The sequence below is a fragment of the Hermetia illucens genome, chromosome 6, assembly GCF_905115235.1.
Source record: "Hermetia illucens chromosome 6, iHerIll2.2.curated.20191125, whole genome shotgun sequence".
In the NCBI taxonomy this organism is placed as follows: domain Eukaryota; kingdom Metazoa; phylum Arthropoda; class Insecta; order Diptera; family Stratiomyidae; genus Hermetia; species Hermetia illucens.
This window is the reverse complement of record NC_051854.1, coordinates 87,464,347-87,479,102: the sequence shown is the minus strand read 5'-3', so window position 1 is coordinate 87,479,102 and position 14,756 is coordinate 87,464,347. Positions and strand designations below refer to the sequence as shown.

Sequence of the window (14,756 nt, the reverse complement as noted above, 5' to 3'; positions counted from 1 at the left end):
AAAAACGTAACCACCGACTACTGAATGTAGGCGATGTGCACATCGCCTGCTCCTACAGAGGAGACTGCAGAGTCGGAGAAGGATACCTTCTACTAGGCACCAGACTGAAGCCTCGAAGCTTGCCCCAGATATAATATCAAAATCGTACTTGGAGATATTAACACCCAAGTAGGAGCAGAGCCAGTATTCAGGCGATACGTAGGCTCCCATAGCTTGCACCGAAATATCAATGATAAAAGACTGCGGATTATTCAATTAGCAGCGTCACAAGAAATGGTTTTTGGAAGTACCTGGTTTGCGCGGAAAGCGGTCCACAAACAATCGTTGGCCTCTCCAGACGGGACTACTTTCAACCAAATTGACCACGATCGAACGCCGCCACCTCTCAGCCTTAATAAATGTCAGAATATATAGGGGGAGCAGTATAGACTCGGATCACTATCTCGTTGGCATGGTGCTCCGAGCTCGAATAACAACAACACCCAGAATCCCCTTTGACAATTAGGTGAGATTTAACACTAAAGCCATCCACAACACAGCCCTCCGGAATACCTATAAGAGGGAAATGAATGCCACAATAACCGCAGTCAACAGAGATAATGGAGATGAAGCATCAACAGATGATCTTCACAACCACCTGAAGAACACCTGAGTAATGTTGCATTCTCAAAGGACGCGAGCAGGCGCGGAAACATATCACGAACTCCGTCGAGCGGAGAAGCGATTTCACAGACAGCAAAAGGAAGCCTGGGAGAACCAACAGGTCTGTGTAGAAAAGTACAGGGAGCAACCGCACTAGTCGCACAAGTTTCACCAACAAGTCAGCAGGATGAAGCCTTACACACCGCGATGTTCATTCTGCACAGACAAAGAGGGAAATCTGATTTCCGACAGAATGGGAATATTGGAGTGATGGGTTGAGTACTTTGATGAACTACTGAACAACCAGAACGTCGGCGAGTCGGAGGTCCCACCAACGGACGAATACTGCCACCAAGCATAAAAGAAACAGTCCGTGCAATTCATCTGCTTAAAAATTATAAGTCGCCAGGAGCCGATGGAATTACAGCTGAATTGGTTAAATATAGAGGCGACCAATTACAGCAAGTGGTTCATCAACTTGTGCTCAAGGTGTAGGACAGCGAATCAATGCCTGACGACTGGAAAAGAGCCATTATCTGTCTAATACATAAAAAAGAGGGATATCACGCGGTGCAGCAATTATAGAAGTATAGACTGAGTACCATCTATAAGATGTTTTCCGCTATCTTGCTAGGCGGATAGCCCCATACGCCGAGAACATCTTTGGAACAGATTAAAGAGGCTTCACTCCAGGCAAATCAGCAACTGATCAGATTTCAGTTACACCGTTTTTTCATCGACTTTAAACCCGGCTATGATAGTCAGCACCAAAAACCAACCAACCAACAAAATTAAACCGCATTGACCAAACGGGAAGAATAAAGATAGGAGACTACAACTTGGAAACCGTTGATAATTTCTCCTATCTAGGGTCGAAAATCACAACCGATAAGAGCTACGATGATGAAATCCGGGCACGGTTGTTGGTTCCCAACAGAGCCTATTTCACCTTACAAAAACTGTTTCGCTCGAAACGTCTCACCATAGGGTCAAAGCTCTTATTGTACAAGACAATGAGCTTGCCAGTTCTCATGTATTCCTCAGAGAGTTGCGTTCTTAGCAAGAAGGATTGCGAACTCCGAAGAATTTTTGGCCCCCTACATGAGGATGGACGATTATGTGGCCTACATAACGACGAAATTTATGAAGGATACCATGACCGTCCGGTTGTGGATAAAATCCGGCTCAATAGGTTACGGTGGGCGGGTCACTTAATCCGTATGTATGAGGATGACCCAGCCTGGAAAGTCTATAAGGGCAATATCTATGGTAGAAAAAGAAGACGAGGCAGACCCTGCCTAAGATGGAGCGATGGTGTAGGTCAGACGAAACTAGCCAAAGTTCTGGGGTGTACCACATGGTCTTCCCCAATAAAAACCAAAGCTAGCAAGTCACCCTCGCGGCAAGTGGTTTTTAGTAGGTGAGAATACCACACTCTGAGGGATGGTGAGCCCCGAGGTTAGTCTTTTGAAAATTTCAACCCCTTAAAAAAAAATTCAATTGGAACTTTATTGAAAATTACTCGCTCACTTTCCATTATGACCTGAACTAAAACCCACTTCATAAGGACACTAGACCTTCCAGTTGATACCCAACATGGCTATATTCGTGCAAAAAAATTAAAATTTAACGGCAACTTTAATGTTATACGAAATCTTAAAATGTGAAACTTTCGTCGCAATTCATGTCTACAGCTTGAATTGATAATAAGAATTTAGGACACTCTTAAGTGAAGAAAAGTAATAGCAGTCACACATCGCCAGTGTCAGATTATAAGGTCATCTAGATAAAACTGTGGGACCGAAAATATAATAAGATTTTCCTCAGATTTCATTTATTCCGCTGTTATCTAAAGGAAAAGTTAAAGACAAAAAAAAATAACAACCCTTTCGGTCGAATCTTGATTGCCGTGAGAATCAACACAACGATTTATGTTTAATTCCTCCAACACGAGATTTCCACCCATAAAGGAGCTGAAAAGTTCAGAATTCAGCGTTACTGAAATTGCGTTACTTCGTAATATCCTTTCGCAATCGTAACAATATTTCGAGTTTAATGGGATCCGTACAAGCGTCCAACTTCCACCGATATCCCAATTTCCCTTGACAGTTAACCCCCTGCTTTACGGTACGATTCTCTCATAGTTTATTCCAGATCCTTACGCATGGTTAGTCGCACCTATGAATTGGACGTTGGCCATACCGCTACCACTGCATCCACGTTGCCGTAACAATTTTTTGTTGGCAATCAGTTGATTATTTATAGTGCACTCCTGGCCGTTCCGCCATCCAACGTGACTGTGATAGTACACAAGACTATATTTCGTCCAGCTTAACCACTAAAACGTACTCCGTGCAGGATAGGACCACTATCCGGAGAGTTTTCCCGGAAATCAAAAGGTGTGGGAAATTGAAACCATTTTTTCCAACCATTTCGAACTATTTAGTGGACATTTGGAAATTTTCTGTAAACGTGGGTATGTGGTGCTACCAGCACCGGTGGCGGACGTTATTGTCCTCAGTAGCGATTGTGATATTACGTAAATCACGGATAAAGATATATTTGATGATTTTTTACCGATAATACGACAGAAAAATTGGTTGGGAAAAGTTATTTAAAGGCTAGGGGTCATGGGTGGCAATGAATTCGGATGGACTTTTCCTTATTTGCCGTAAAACTGTTGTGGATTGTTGGCACTATCAATGTGGTTTGCAGAAAGCAAATTTTATTCATTCGTGAGGAATTTGCAGTATTTCATCTGCTGGACAGACAGAATTTTATTTAAAAATGGTATTCGTAAAGGAAAGGGGACAGAATGAAATACGAACCTAAACAGAAGGTAGGAGATATTCTACTGCAGTAGAAAATATTTGGTAGTTTAGTCCTTGATTCACATTGGAGAGATGGTAGCCGCATCTACACAGGGATATGGTTGAAGTTTAAACTGGCCGCGTTTAAAATAAATATTTAAAGATTTCAGACCCATCTAACAGAAACGTGACGATTCTGCGACCTTCTTCGACGCACTGAAAGAAGGTCCAGCAAGGGAGCACAACTCAATTAAGGACGGACCATATCTCCCACTGGAAGGTAGTCGTCTGAATTTATAAAACACAATCACATTAAAAACATGCTCTATACAAGGGAATAAAAACCGCCAGGAAAAGACCGACAATTATATAGGTGGCGTGATACTTTCTCAAACTTCAAAGGGCGGTCGAAAAGACGAATAAAGAGAAGTAGACAAATTTTTCAGGTTTCTGGACATACCAATTCGCGAACATCAGCCGATTTAGCTCCGAATGAACCCAACCCAAAAAGAAAGGAAGTTTAAAATGACACTACCAATCCCCGTATTACCTACCAGTATTCCAAACGGAAAATTATCCTAAAGATGGTATGTTAAAACTCACAGCAAGTCATATTTTACTGCCCGTGGTTCAGTACAGAAACATTTTGAAGGGATACCAAATTGAACTTCATAAAAGAGGTGATTCATTCAGACGGCGGTAGGTCAAATGCAAAGTGCGAAGATTGGAATGCATGGTCACATGAAGCGCATCCTTCTTCGCAAAATAATGCTCCGTAGCAGTGGGGAAAGAGGGAGGAGATAGTGGGAATAATTTTGGTGGCAAATTGGAGTCGAGGATAGGGATTTGTTTGAACCTATAATGATAGTAAAGAGAGAGGATCTGGAAGTTAAACTAAAAAGTTATATGAGAATATAGCCAAAGACAAGACAATATCTTCTGTCTCACTAGAGGAGGATGGGGTATTTACCGATATTGAACCCATTTCCCAGGGTCTTATCCCACGGCGGAACGCAACCTGACATCCCAAAACGGACAAAAAGGGGTAAATAGGTGTATTTTAAACTAGCGGAAGAGGTATGCTCGGAAGGTAAAGTCAAATAGACAGTGGGAACCTTTAAACCACTAAAATCACCTAGAATGGATGGCACTTTTTCAGCGCTACTTCAGAGAAATTATATTAAGATCTCTGCCACAAGAGGTAGGGCGCAACATAGCCTTGCGATATATACCAATGGCATATAGATGAGCAAGAGTGACCTTTATGCCGAAAGCAGGTAAAAAAGGTTTTTTCACCCTAAATCCTTTAGATCAACCTGCCTGCGGAGACGCGAACCACGCACTGCAGTACAGGCTGAAAGTGCGTCGCATCGAACATTATCACCCCCGATACATTGAACTACCGCCAATACATCTGGCGGCCTAGACATTATTTCCAACAGCTTCGAGAAGAGCTCAAGTCGGGAGTTGATCTGGAAGTTGCACTTTGTCGCGCTGCCCTGTACCTTTCGTGCCTGTACAGATCCAATTCGACAAGTTTCTTATTACCAGATTTAACGTGAATTTGTCCATGCGATTGTTCAATCACCCGCTTTTCCAACAGTGGTGACCCCCAAAAAAAATATGGGGTTCGACAATATGCTGGTACCACCGTATATTTGGGGATGAAGCAAAAAAACTAGGCTAATTGGGTGCCTCAGCGAAGGCTACCCGAAGCGCCTTGCAATTTATGACCCTCTGAGCAAACGTTGCATCTTCGTCGACAAGGGCGCGAAGGAATCGGTGCCCCCCGTATCCCGTCCAAACACACTGATATCACAAAACTTGCCACTGGCTGCCGCGAACTCTTCTCCAATCTGTACTTACGGCTGCAGGCAGATCTCCGGTTGCATGGAGTGTTTTCGTAGCGATTCGTTTTGGCGGACATCAGCGCCTCCATTTTAGGAATTGACTTCCACTCATCCATAACTTTACGCCTTTGGGTCTAGCCGAAGCGTAGCTCCCGAACACAAACCAAAAACGGCTATTTGCACACCTTTCGGACTATTCGAAATCATCATGATGACACAATGCAGTGCAACGCAAACATTCCAAAGATTCATCTACTCTATTCTACGAAACTTTGACTTCTGTTTCGTGTACATGGATGATGTTTTGATCGCCCCTCCAGTACATTTTTCAACGTCTCCTTGAGGCCGGGCTCATTTTAAACGTTGAAAACTGCAAATTCCAACAAAATGAGGTGAAATTTGACGGTATTCAATGCAGACAAGACTTTCCCCTGTCAACCGCGGTGAAGAAAGGTTCTTGGGCATGTTAAACTTCTACCGTCGTTTCCTGCCTAAGACTGCTCACCATCAAACTATCCTTAACGCTTACTTGTCGGGGTCCAAAATGAAAGACTCTCGCGAGGTTGCATGGCCTATAGAGACCATCCAGGCCTTAGAAACTGTCGAGCAACATCTTGTTGGAGCTACACTTCTGACATTTCTTCGGGCAGATACACCTCTAGCCGTGTTCGTCAATGCCACAGACGCGCAGCTCTTCACTGATGGGTGAATCAAACCTGGCAATCCTTGAGCTTGTTTTCTAAGTAATTAAACCCAACTAAACACAACTACAGCGCCTATGATCATTAGCTACTCGTCGCGTACCTATCCATAAAATACTTCCATTTCTCCGTAGAAGGCAGACCGTTCACTGTGTTCACGGACCACAAGCCCCTTACATTCGCGTCAACTTCGGAAACTGAGCTTCATCAGTCAGTTCACATTTGACATCCAGCACGAGTCTGGAAAAGACAACGTCGTTGCGAACGCTTTGCCACGAATCTCAGAGAACACAATCCCCGTTGCGGCCGATTATAGGGCAATTGTTGAGACGCAAAGGGACGACATTGAGCTCCAAATACAAATTCAAGGAGTTTCCTATCTTCGACTCAAACTTTTACTTATTCTGCGAGACCTTGGAAGAGGTACCAAGGCTATTTATTCCGGCTGAATTTCGCATGGAAGTATTCTATGCAGTAGATGATCTAGCGTACCCGGGGATTAAGACGACGAAGCGGTTAGCCATTGAAAAATACTTCTGCTGTCCACGAACACGGATGTAAACTATTGGGCCAGACAGTACGTCGCATCCCAGAGGAGTAAAATCAACAACACATAAAAAAGGAAGTAGGTGTATTCCCTCGATCGACAAAGCGTTTCCGCAAAATCCACATCGACATCATTAACCCTTTGTGAGACTCGTAAGGTTACAAGTATTGCCTCAAATTCATCAACAGATTTACGCTGGTGCCTGAAGCAGTACGTCTGACTGACAGTATTGCACAATCATGTGCCGAGACCCTCTGTAGAGAATGGATACCGCGATTTGATGTACCAGCCGTAATCAACACGGACTAGGATATGCATTTGGAGTCTACCCTTCTCTTGGAGTTAGGCAAGCTCCTGGGTTTAAAACGGTACAAGACAACTATGTGGTTCCTGGGTTTAAAACACTCGCGGCGATCCGTCATGGTCCTTGGATTCTGTCCTCCTCAGCCCTCGCACAGTCCAGAGTAATTCGCGGCCAATCCCGCGGAGATGGTGTAAGAGGAAAGTCTGCGACTCCCCGCCGACCCTGTACCTGATCGGAGTTGAGATACTTCAGCATGCTACGTCTGCTCAGGAACGCGGTTTCGAAACTGCGACCGACTCCACCTTCCCGACGACCCCGGTCATCATTAGGGTGGACGCTTCTCGGAAGCCGCAGCAAACACCATATGAGGGCCTGGGGCGACGGGCACATTCCTACAGGCTGGATGACCCGGTCTCCTTGTCGGGGCTGAAGCCATTCATCGTAGCGTCCAACAAAGCCTTTACGAAGCGTCAGGTTCGCCCGGTAACACCATTTGAGGAATCGCGTCCCGAGTTCCTTCGCTGAACCTGAGTGGTTTCACCTGGGTGTGGACGGATGTGGCGGCGCAACGGAGACGCGAATCACGCACTGCATTACCAGCCGGAAATGCGTCGCATTGAACACATCCACAATCGAGACACTGGACCACCGCCAACACATCTGATGGCCTAGCACGAGACCCGGGTGGAATTGTACTTCCTTCTGGCCGCAACCTACATGGAGTGAAGACATTATTCCCAACAGCTTTCAGAGGAGCCCATGCCACGCGTTTATCTGGAAGTCGCATTTTGTCGCGCTGCTCTGTGTCTTTCATGCGTGTGTGCAGATCCAATTCGATGACAAACTTCTTATTACCTTTCTTATTAACTATGGCGGGCAGAACATAGCTGGTAGCCAAGTGGCTACTAGCGCATTTAAGTTCTACCAGGTAAATTCCAAAGTGGTATGGGAAAGCCTTAACAGACTGAACACGCTTGGCTCGCTCAATAAGATCTGGATACTCTGGGTCACACGCTACATTTGGTATAAAAGCAGAGAGCCAGCGAACGAGCCGATCAAAAAAGGAGCAGTGACGGCGTTTACGGGCCACAGCCATTCTATGAAGTCGGAAATAGGTTCAACATTGAAAAAAAAAAGAGGAGCGGCTGAAGAGGAGGGTTTCACGATCTGGTGCAAGTGCTCAAAGGACCTCCTCCCCACATTCTCGCGTCTGGCTAGCACAGAGGGGCGTAAGCACGTGTTTACAGAGCACTTCCATAGAGCTTCAATAATTGCGGGAGGACCTTCACGATCGATTTCGCCATCTTTTTAGGTGTTTTGGGATAGCTCTCCCCTCTTGGTCATCTCCGACCACTTAAAAAGCAGTAAAGGGCAATCAGAAAAAAGTTGTTCAGGAAGCGCATAGTGCAATCGAAAAAAAACTTCTTAGAGGATTGTGAGTTGTGATTGTAAGTTGGAAACGAATACAAAATCCAGAAAAATATTCCCAAAATAATCCATCGTAAACAAAATATACGTCACACTGAAAATGCTGATCCGCATCCACTTGCGTACGTAATCTCCACATCATGACCTAATGCCCAACAATTCCACCCTTTTAATACCAAATTACCATCAATAATTAATTCCATTTCGATATTGCTTACATTTGAAAATTTACTGAACCAATAAAACAATTATCACGCAATAATTAACACTCACCTGGATTATGACATTCCGCAATTAATTCGTCGCTATTATCATCGCAATCCGGATCATTGTCACAAACAAAATTTATGTGAATGCAAACATTATTTCCACAACGAAATTGTTTTTCTTGGCAATTGGCTTGGACGTATTGAGCTGAAAATAATAAAACAGAGGAAATTTTTGAAAATAGTCTGCGGATAAACTTCAGAAATGACAATCTTTTTTTGAAAAATTAAGGAATATTCTTTTTGAAATTATAGATGTTGCGAGATGGGGCTTTAGATGGTACGATTTGTTTATTCTTTTCTTGTAGATGGACCTTGCTCTGAACGCAGAAAAACGTTTGTGGGTTGTCAGAGGATGTGCTTTTGCTTACATAAGATACAAATCGCTCGCGGATTATCTAGCGTGTTTATCTATTTGTATAGCAAGACGCTGTTTCAAAATATTTACGTAATTCTAATCGAGGTCGCGGCAAATAAAATTTACCAAAATGTAATACACTGTATAAGAGTATAGAGTACAGTACATGCACTCGACGAAAAACTGAAACAAGTCGGGAAACCGGAAGTTGAAACCTTCAAGTATGAAAGGTTTTGTGTATCTATTTTATAAAAACATTTGAGTGAACATTTGTCTCGTTAGTACCTAACTGTGAGAATATTCACTTTCGCGTGATACTGACATTCATAATCTTGAATTTGCATCAAAGCGCCAACTTTGCCCTATTATAACTTTTGCTGTTAATAAAGCGATTTACACCAAACTCGGGAGGATCACGCTCAGTGCTATAGCCTGCATTGCTGCAAAATTGCTAGTGAGTCTAGAATGAACTTAAGGGGCCAAAAAAACCAAAAAAGGAGTACCAGCTTCGTCCAGGTCAGAGGTAACTCTTCAAACGCTGCCTCATCTCTACCCTGGGAGCAGCGTGACCGAAGTGGCAGCAGGTGGAGAAACGCTCCTTTACATAATCGCAAAAACACGATAAGGCTGTGAATTATATTGAAGTTAAACCGCCAATTGTTTGAGTCTAAGGTAGACTAAAGCTGAGTAATTGTTTAATATCCTGTCCTGGATGAAACCGTTAATCCTTTTTTGGTTTTTGAATGCTTGGGTGCTATGCCCCAAACTAGGGATCCGTTGACCAAAAAACCTGATAGTAAGTTGCTCCACATTTGCTCCGGTCCAACATCATGTGGATGTGGATTTAGGATCCCCCATATCCTAAACGAACTTAAGAGGGTTTTGTAGTCGATTGCTGAAAATTATAGTAATATACTGTTATTAACTTTATTTGAACAGATATCGGTATGGAGGGAGCCTAGCCACCATATATTATATATATGCGGATAAGGAAATTCCCAATTGGCATTTGGAGCTGTGCGTGCATGGGCATAAACTTGTACAGGTCGGGTAGGTGGGTGAAAACGCCCACCCGTGGACAAAAATGGCTATGGGAAGGATACCCAGAACAGAAAACTAAAAGTCGTTAGTATGTGCAGACTGGTTGGCAGTAACTACCACACACACGCCAGTTGCTGACGCAAGCTGATACAGTAGCCATCTGTACCGCCTTGTAAGCGGACTTACCACCCGCAGGTGCCAATGGGAAGCCTATGTTAGGGTAGGGTTGTGTCTGGTCGGTTGAGATGAACATTTCCTACGGGTTTCGGAATCCAACACCCTACTTTGTGACAACCCCGAGATAGGTGAACCGCGGTTTAGTGAAGGTAGCACGCGATAAACTAGGGGAAACACCTGAGTTAGTCCTACCTTCTGCAAGCCTACGGAACTTTCGTAGGCTGTCTATTGTTTGGTAGATGGGCAGTTCAAAGAGGGGAAAGGTCGGCTCGATGCATAGAACCTTCTATGGAGCATAGGGGTAGCGGGAAACGAAACGCAGGCGACTGCCACGGCTGTGATCGATTGAGGAGATCACGACAAAAGATGACATATGGAGAGAAGTGGTACGACAATTTTAAATTCAAGATGGCAATGTCGACATGGAACGCAAATGCAAATTCGGGAAGAAATATCTCCTGATATATGTTTTAAATGTCTGGAGCACGGTCATATAGCCAAATAGGTCTGACCGGTACAGGCGGTGTGGCAAAAAAAAGACACCTGACACGAAATTGTGAGAAAGATCCTGAAAAGATGCAGGCTCGTTGTCTAGCAGAGCAGAGAGTAAATGAGAATAATTCAGATAAATCTCAACCATTGTGAGGTCTCACACGACCTTTTGAGCCAGTCAGCGGTTATTAGCGAACCATACAGAGGAAAAGATAATGTGGCATTGGCCACTGACAAAAATGGGAAGTGCCCAATTTATACGACAAGGTGAAGGTTCGAAAAGATAACCGCAACGCACTGAAATGGGTTCGTAAGAGCTAAAATTAACAGTATGCATGTCTACAGTTGCTACGCTTCGCCAAGTGCAACAAGCGTGGAATATTTGCGAATGTTGTATGAACTAGCATTAGACGATCCCCAATTGTCATCGCGGGAGACTTGAACGCATGGTCTACCGAGTGGGGAAGCAAGGCTTCTAACAACAGGGGGCTCATATTGCAGAAAGAGTTTAGGTCGCTGGACATTGTTCTTGCTAATATCGGAAGTAATTATATCCTTCGGAAAGAAACGATAGGATCAGTGGTAGATATTACTTTCGGAAGCAGTGCGCTGATGGGGAACATTACCTGGAGAGTTAGTGAACACTATACGCAATAGCGAACATCACGCCATACTGTTTAGTGTAGTGGAGAACAGGAGAATGAAGCATCCTAAATACATAAAGTCATGGTGTACGAAACAATGAAGTCCAAAGATGCTTGACGCGGAAATGTTCACTGAGATATTTAAGGATAGTTGCACACTAACAGGAACAGCGAGTGAAAAATCCGAGCAAATTATCAGAAACATGGTCGCAGCCTGTGATGCCTCTATGACAGAAATAACGCAACACAGAGTATCTAAACTTTGGTGGAGTGACGGAATCAGGCGACTGCGTGCCATATGCCTGCAAGCGAGAAAACATTACCAACGCGCAAAACATGGGCAGGAAATTACAAACAAAAAAGCGAGGTAAAAAACTAGTCGAAGAGCTGAAGGAGGCGATCCTTGAAAGAACTCTACGAAGAGACCCACATCTACCCGTGAGGAGGAGTCTATAGAGAAGCAATGGCTAAGTTGCAAGGAAGCAGGGCCCGGCGATAAAATGCTCAGTTTTAATGCGAAGAATAGTGACCACTCCATTCCCGACACAAAGCAAATGCACTATTGAAGTCGAAAGTGAATATCCCACAAAGGATATGCCAAGTATAACAGAGAATGAGCTTACCATTGCCTGCGAAAGGGTAGGGGCTAAAAAGGAACTGGCTGGACGAAATACCGAACATAGCTTTGAAGGCGGATAAAAGCGAAACCGGAGTAGTTGGTTTCCACTTTTAATGCCTGCTTGACAGAGGGCACCTTGCCGACTCAGTCGAAAAGCCAAATGCTAGTGCTGTTACAAAAGAGTGGTAAGCCACCTGGAGAGCCATCGTCGTATCGTCCCATTTGTTTCCTGGACAGTATGGGAAAGTTGCTGGAGCGCATTATATGCAACAGGCTGCTCCCAATTGTAGAGGAAGCTGTCGGCATGTCCACTCAATAATAAGGTTTTCGCGCTAGCCGGTCAACTGTGGACGGTATCAAGGCAGTAGTCAATCTGGCAGAGGAAGCAATTGCAGATATAAGGTGGTAGTGGGGTACCAAAAAATATTGTGCCATCATCACCCTCGACGTGAGAAATGCTTTCAAGTCAGCGCAATGGCAGCATATAATAAGATCTTTAAGCTAGCTGAAAGTTTTTCCCCTCTAACACCGACACGAAGGCACAGTTGAATATTTAATAAGTGACGGAGTTTCTGATGGTTCAGCGCTGGGCCCACTACTCTGGAATGTGGTGTATGACCATGTGCTGCTTATCAAACTTCACGCAATTGTTGTAATAGACAAACACCTGGAGGATGTTATCTGGGCATGTGGGACATGGGTTAGACTGATCAAGGATTGGTTGTTGTCACATGGATTAAATTTGGGGGAACACAAAACTGAGGCTGTGCTGGTTAGCAGCCCCAAATTGAAAGAAATTCAACGGTTTCGTGTAGGGCAGCATGCGGGAGGAACCAAGCCTTTCATCAAATACCTCGGCGTTACGTTGAATTATCGATTGACCTTCAAGGAACAGTTAAGCTACGCGGGAGAGAGAGCACTGAAAGTTGTAGCTGCGTCTACTGACACAATGCCCAATATTGAAGGATCCAGACCACCGAGGAGACTGTTGTTAGCCAGAGTGTGTTCATCCATTTTATTGTATTCAGCATCCGTTGGGACAAAAGCCCTTAATGTTCCGGCGTATAGAAGAAAATTATCCTCAGTATATCGTCTGAGTGCGTTAAAATTCATGGGAATGATGCCCATTGATATTTTAGCTGAGGAGATGCGAACACTATACAATTGGAAAGCACGTAGTGACCATAATGCGACGACGAGAAGAAAGAACGCGCACAATCAAGGCGTGGCAGGATCATTGAGATAATTCTCAGAAGGGGAGGTGGACGTACAGGCTGATTCTAAATATCCAGCTTTGGATTACGCGCAGTTATGGACATGCTAACTATCACTTGACCCAATTTCTAACTAGACATGATGGATACCACCCTTCTGTCGCAAATGAGAGGGAACAGCTTCAATTTCCCTTAACAAAACTCTTACAAGTGAATGCTCGAATCCCAAGAAATGTGAAATGCAGTTAGTGGCACCATAAGCTGTATTCAGGAGCAGATTCGAAGGTTAGAAAAAGCGACAGCGAAGGAACAGTTGTCACTGCAGGACGAAGCAGATAGGGCTTTAATTCACCCCGCTATGTAATGTCGCTAGATAGTTCCGTGGGGCAAAACGGGTGAGTACGGGTGGTTTTAGTTGGTTGAAGTCAAATACTGTACCTTTCGATGCTTTCCACCTCTCCAAACAAAAAGACGGACAGACAGACAGTAAGCCGATTTTAATGAAGTTTTGTTTTACACAAAACCTTAAAAATAGAGTTGTTGGCATGGAGAAAGAAGCTCAACGTTTGTTTGTTTCATGATTGAACTTATAAAGTCAAAGTTGATTTCATCCTATCTACGTCCCCGATATGGAAATCTGATACTTTCCATATTTATAATATCCTATCAAAACCTTAACAAAAATCTAGAAGAAAAGTCTATCAATATCCGAAATACGTCCCATGCACATTTCCCTTTCATACCTGAATGTCACCAGGACCAGGAGCAACCATTATTGATTTATTTTGGAAACAATTAAGACTTGAACTTAATCAAATTTTTTAAAGAAAAACAAAAGCAAGCAAAAGGGTTCTGGTAAATGCAACTGAAAGATGGTAACAGAAACGGTCTACAAATGGCGAAAAGTATCTGTGTTATTCCTAGTATTGCTGACCTAATTCTTTTATCATAAATATGCTTTCTCATTATTTCTACTCCCACATTCGAAATCCTGGTTTAGTTTGCTGTATTGAACTTGATGTTAAAAGTGAACATTTTCTCATGCAAAATTCATTCTGAAAACAACTTTGTTTATTTTGCTTCATAATTCAATGGAAGAGAACAACAAAATGAGGAACATCAGTTACAAATAAAATACTCGTAACAAGATGAAATCACTCATCTATTTGATAGGTAAATGGGCAGAACAGATGTATCTAATGGGGTGTTGACATGGATACGTAGTTTGTTGCTCAGATAGATACAAATACTAAACAAACAAATGAAATGTGAACATATAAAGTATCAGGCAGATATTTCAAATATGCAGCTGGCAGAAAATTGTTTAATTGTTTAATTAGAAATATATAATTAACTGTCAATAGATTTATCTCTATTTGAGAATTCATTTGAAAATGTTCTAAACGCTCGGACTCAGAGTCGACCAGAACATTATCTAAATACACGAAACAGAAGTTGAGCTCTCGCAGGTGAGAGTGGATGTATCTTTATTTGCGCGCCTTGCACAGTCCAAAAGTCATCCCAGTAAACTCGAAGAGTCCGAAAGATGCATATTGCCGATTTCGGAATGTCTTCGGGAGCAACAGGGATCTGATGGTATGCCTTAACTAAGTCCAAGGTCGAGAAAATAAGACAGTTTGCAATAGAGTGCGCAAAATCGTGG

At 43.4% G+C, this 14,756-nt stretch overlaps 1 protein-coding gene across 4 annotated transcripts in view; it reads right to left on the bottom strand.

Annotated features, from left to right (window-relative positions):
• Positions 1-14,756, bottom strand: part of LOC119660330 (very low-density lipoprotein receptor-like) — a 492,367-nt gene that overhangs the window by 358,073 nt on the left and 119,538 nt on the right. For all 4 annotated transcript variants that reach the window (XM_038068812.1, XM_038068807.1, XM_038068808.1 and 1 more), the window contains exon 2: positions 8,556-8,696. In XM_038068812.1, coding sequence (XP_037924740.1) covers positions 8,556-8,696 — 141 coding nt within the window. The remainder of the gene's footprint in view (positions 1-8,555; positions 8,697-14,756) is intronic.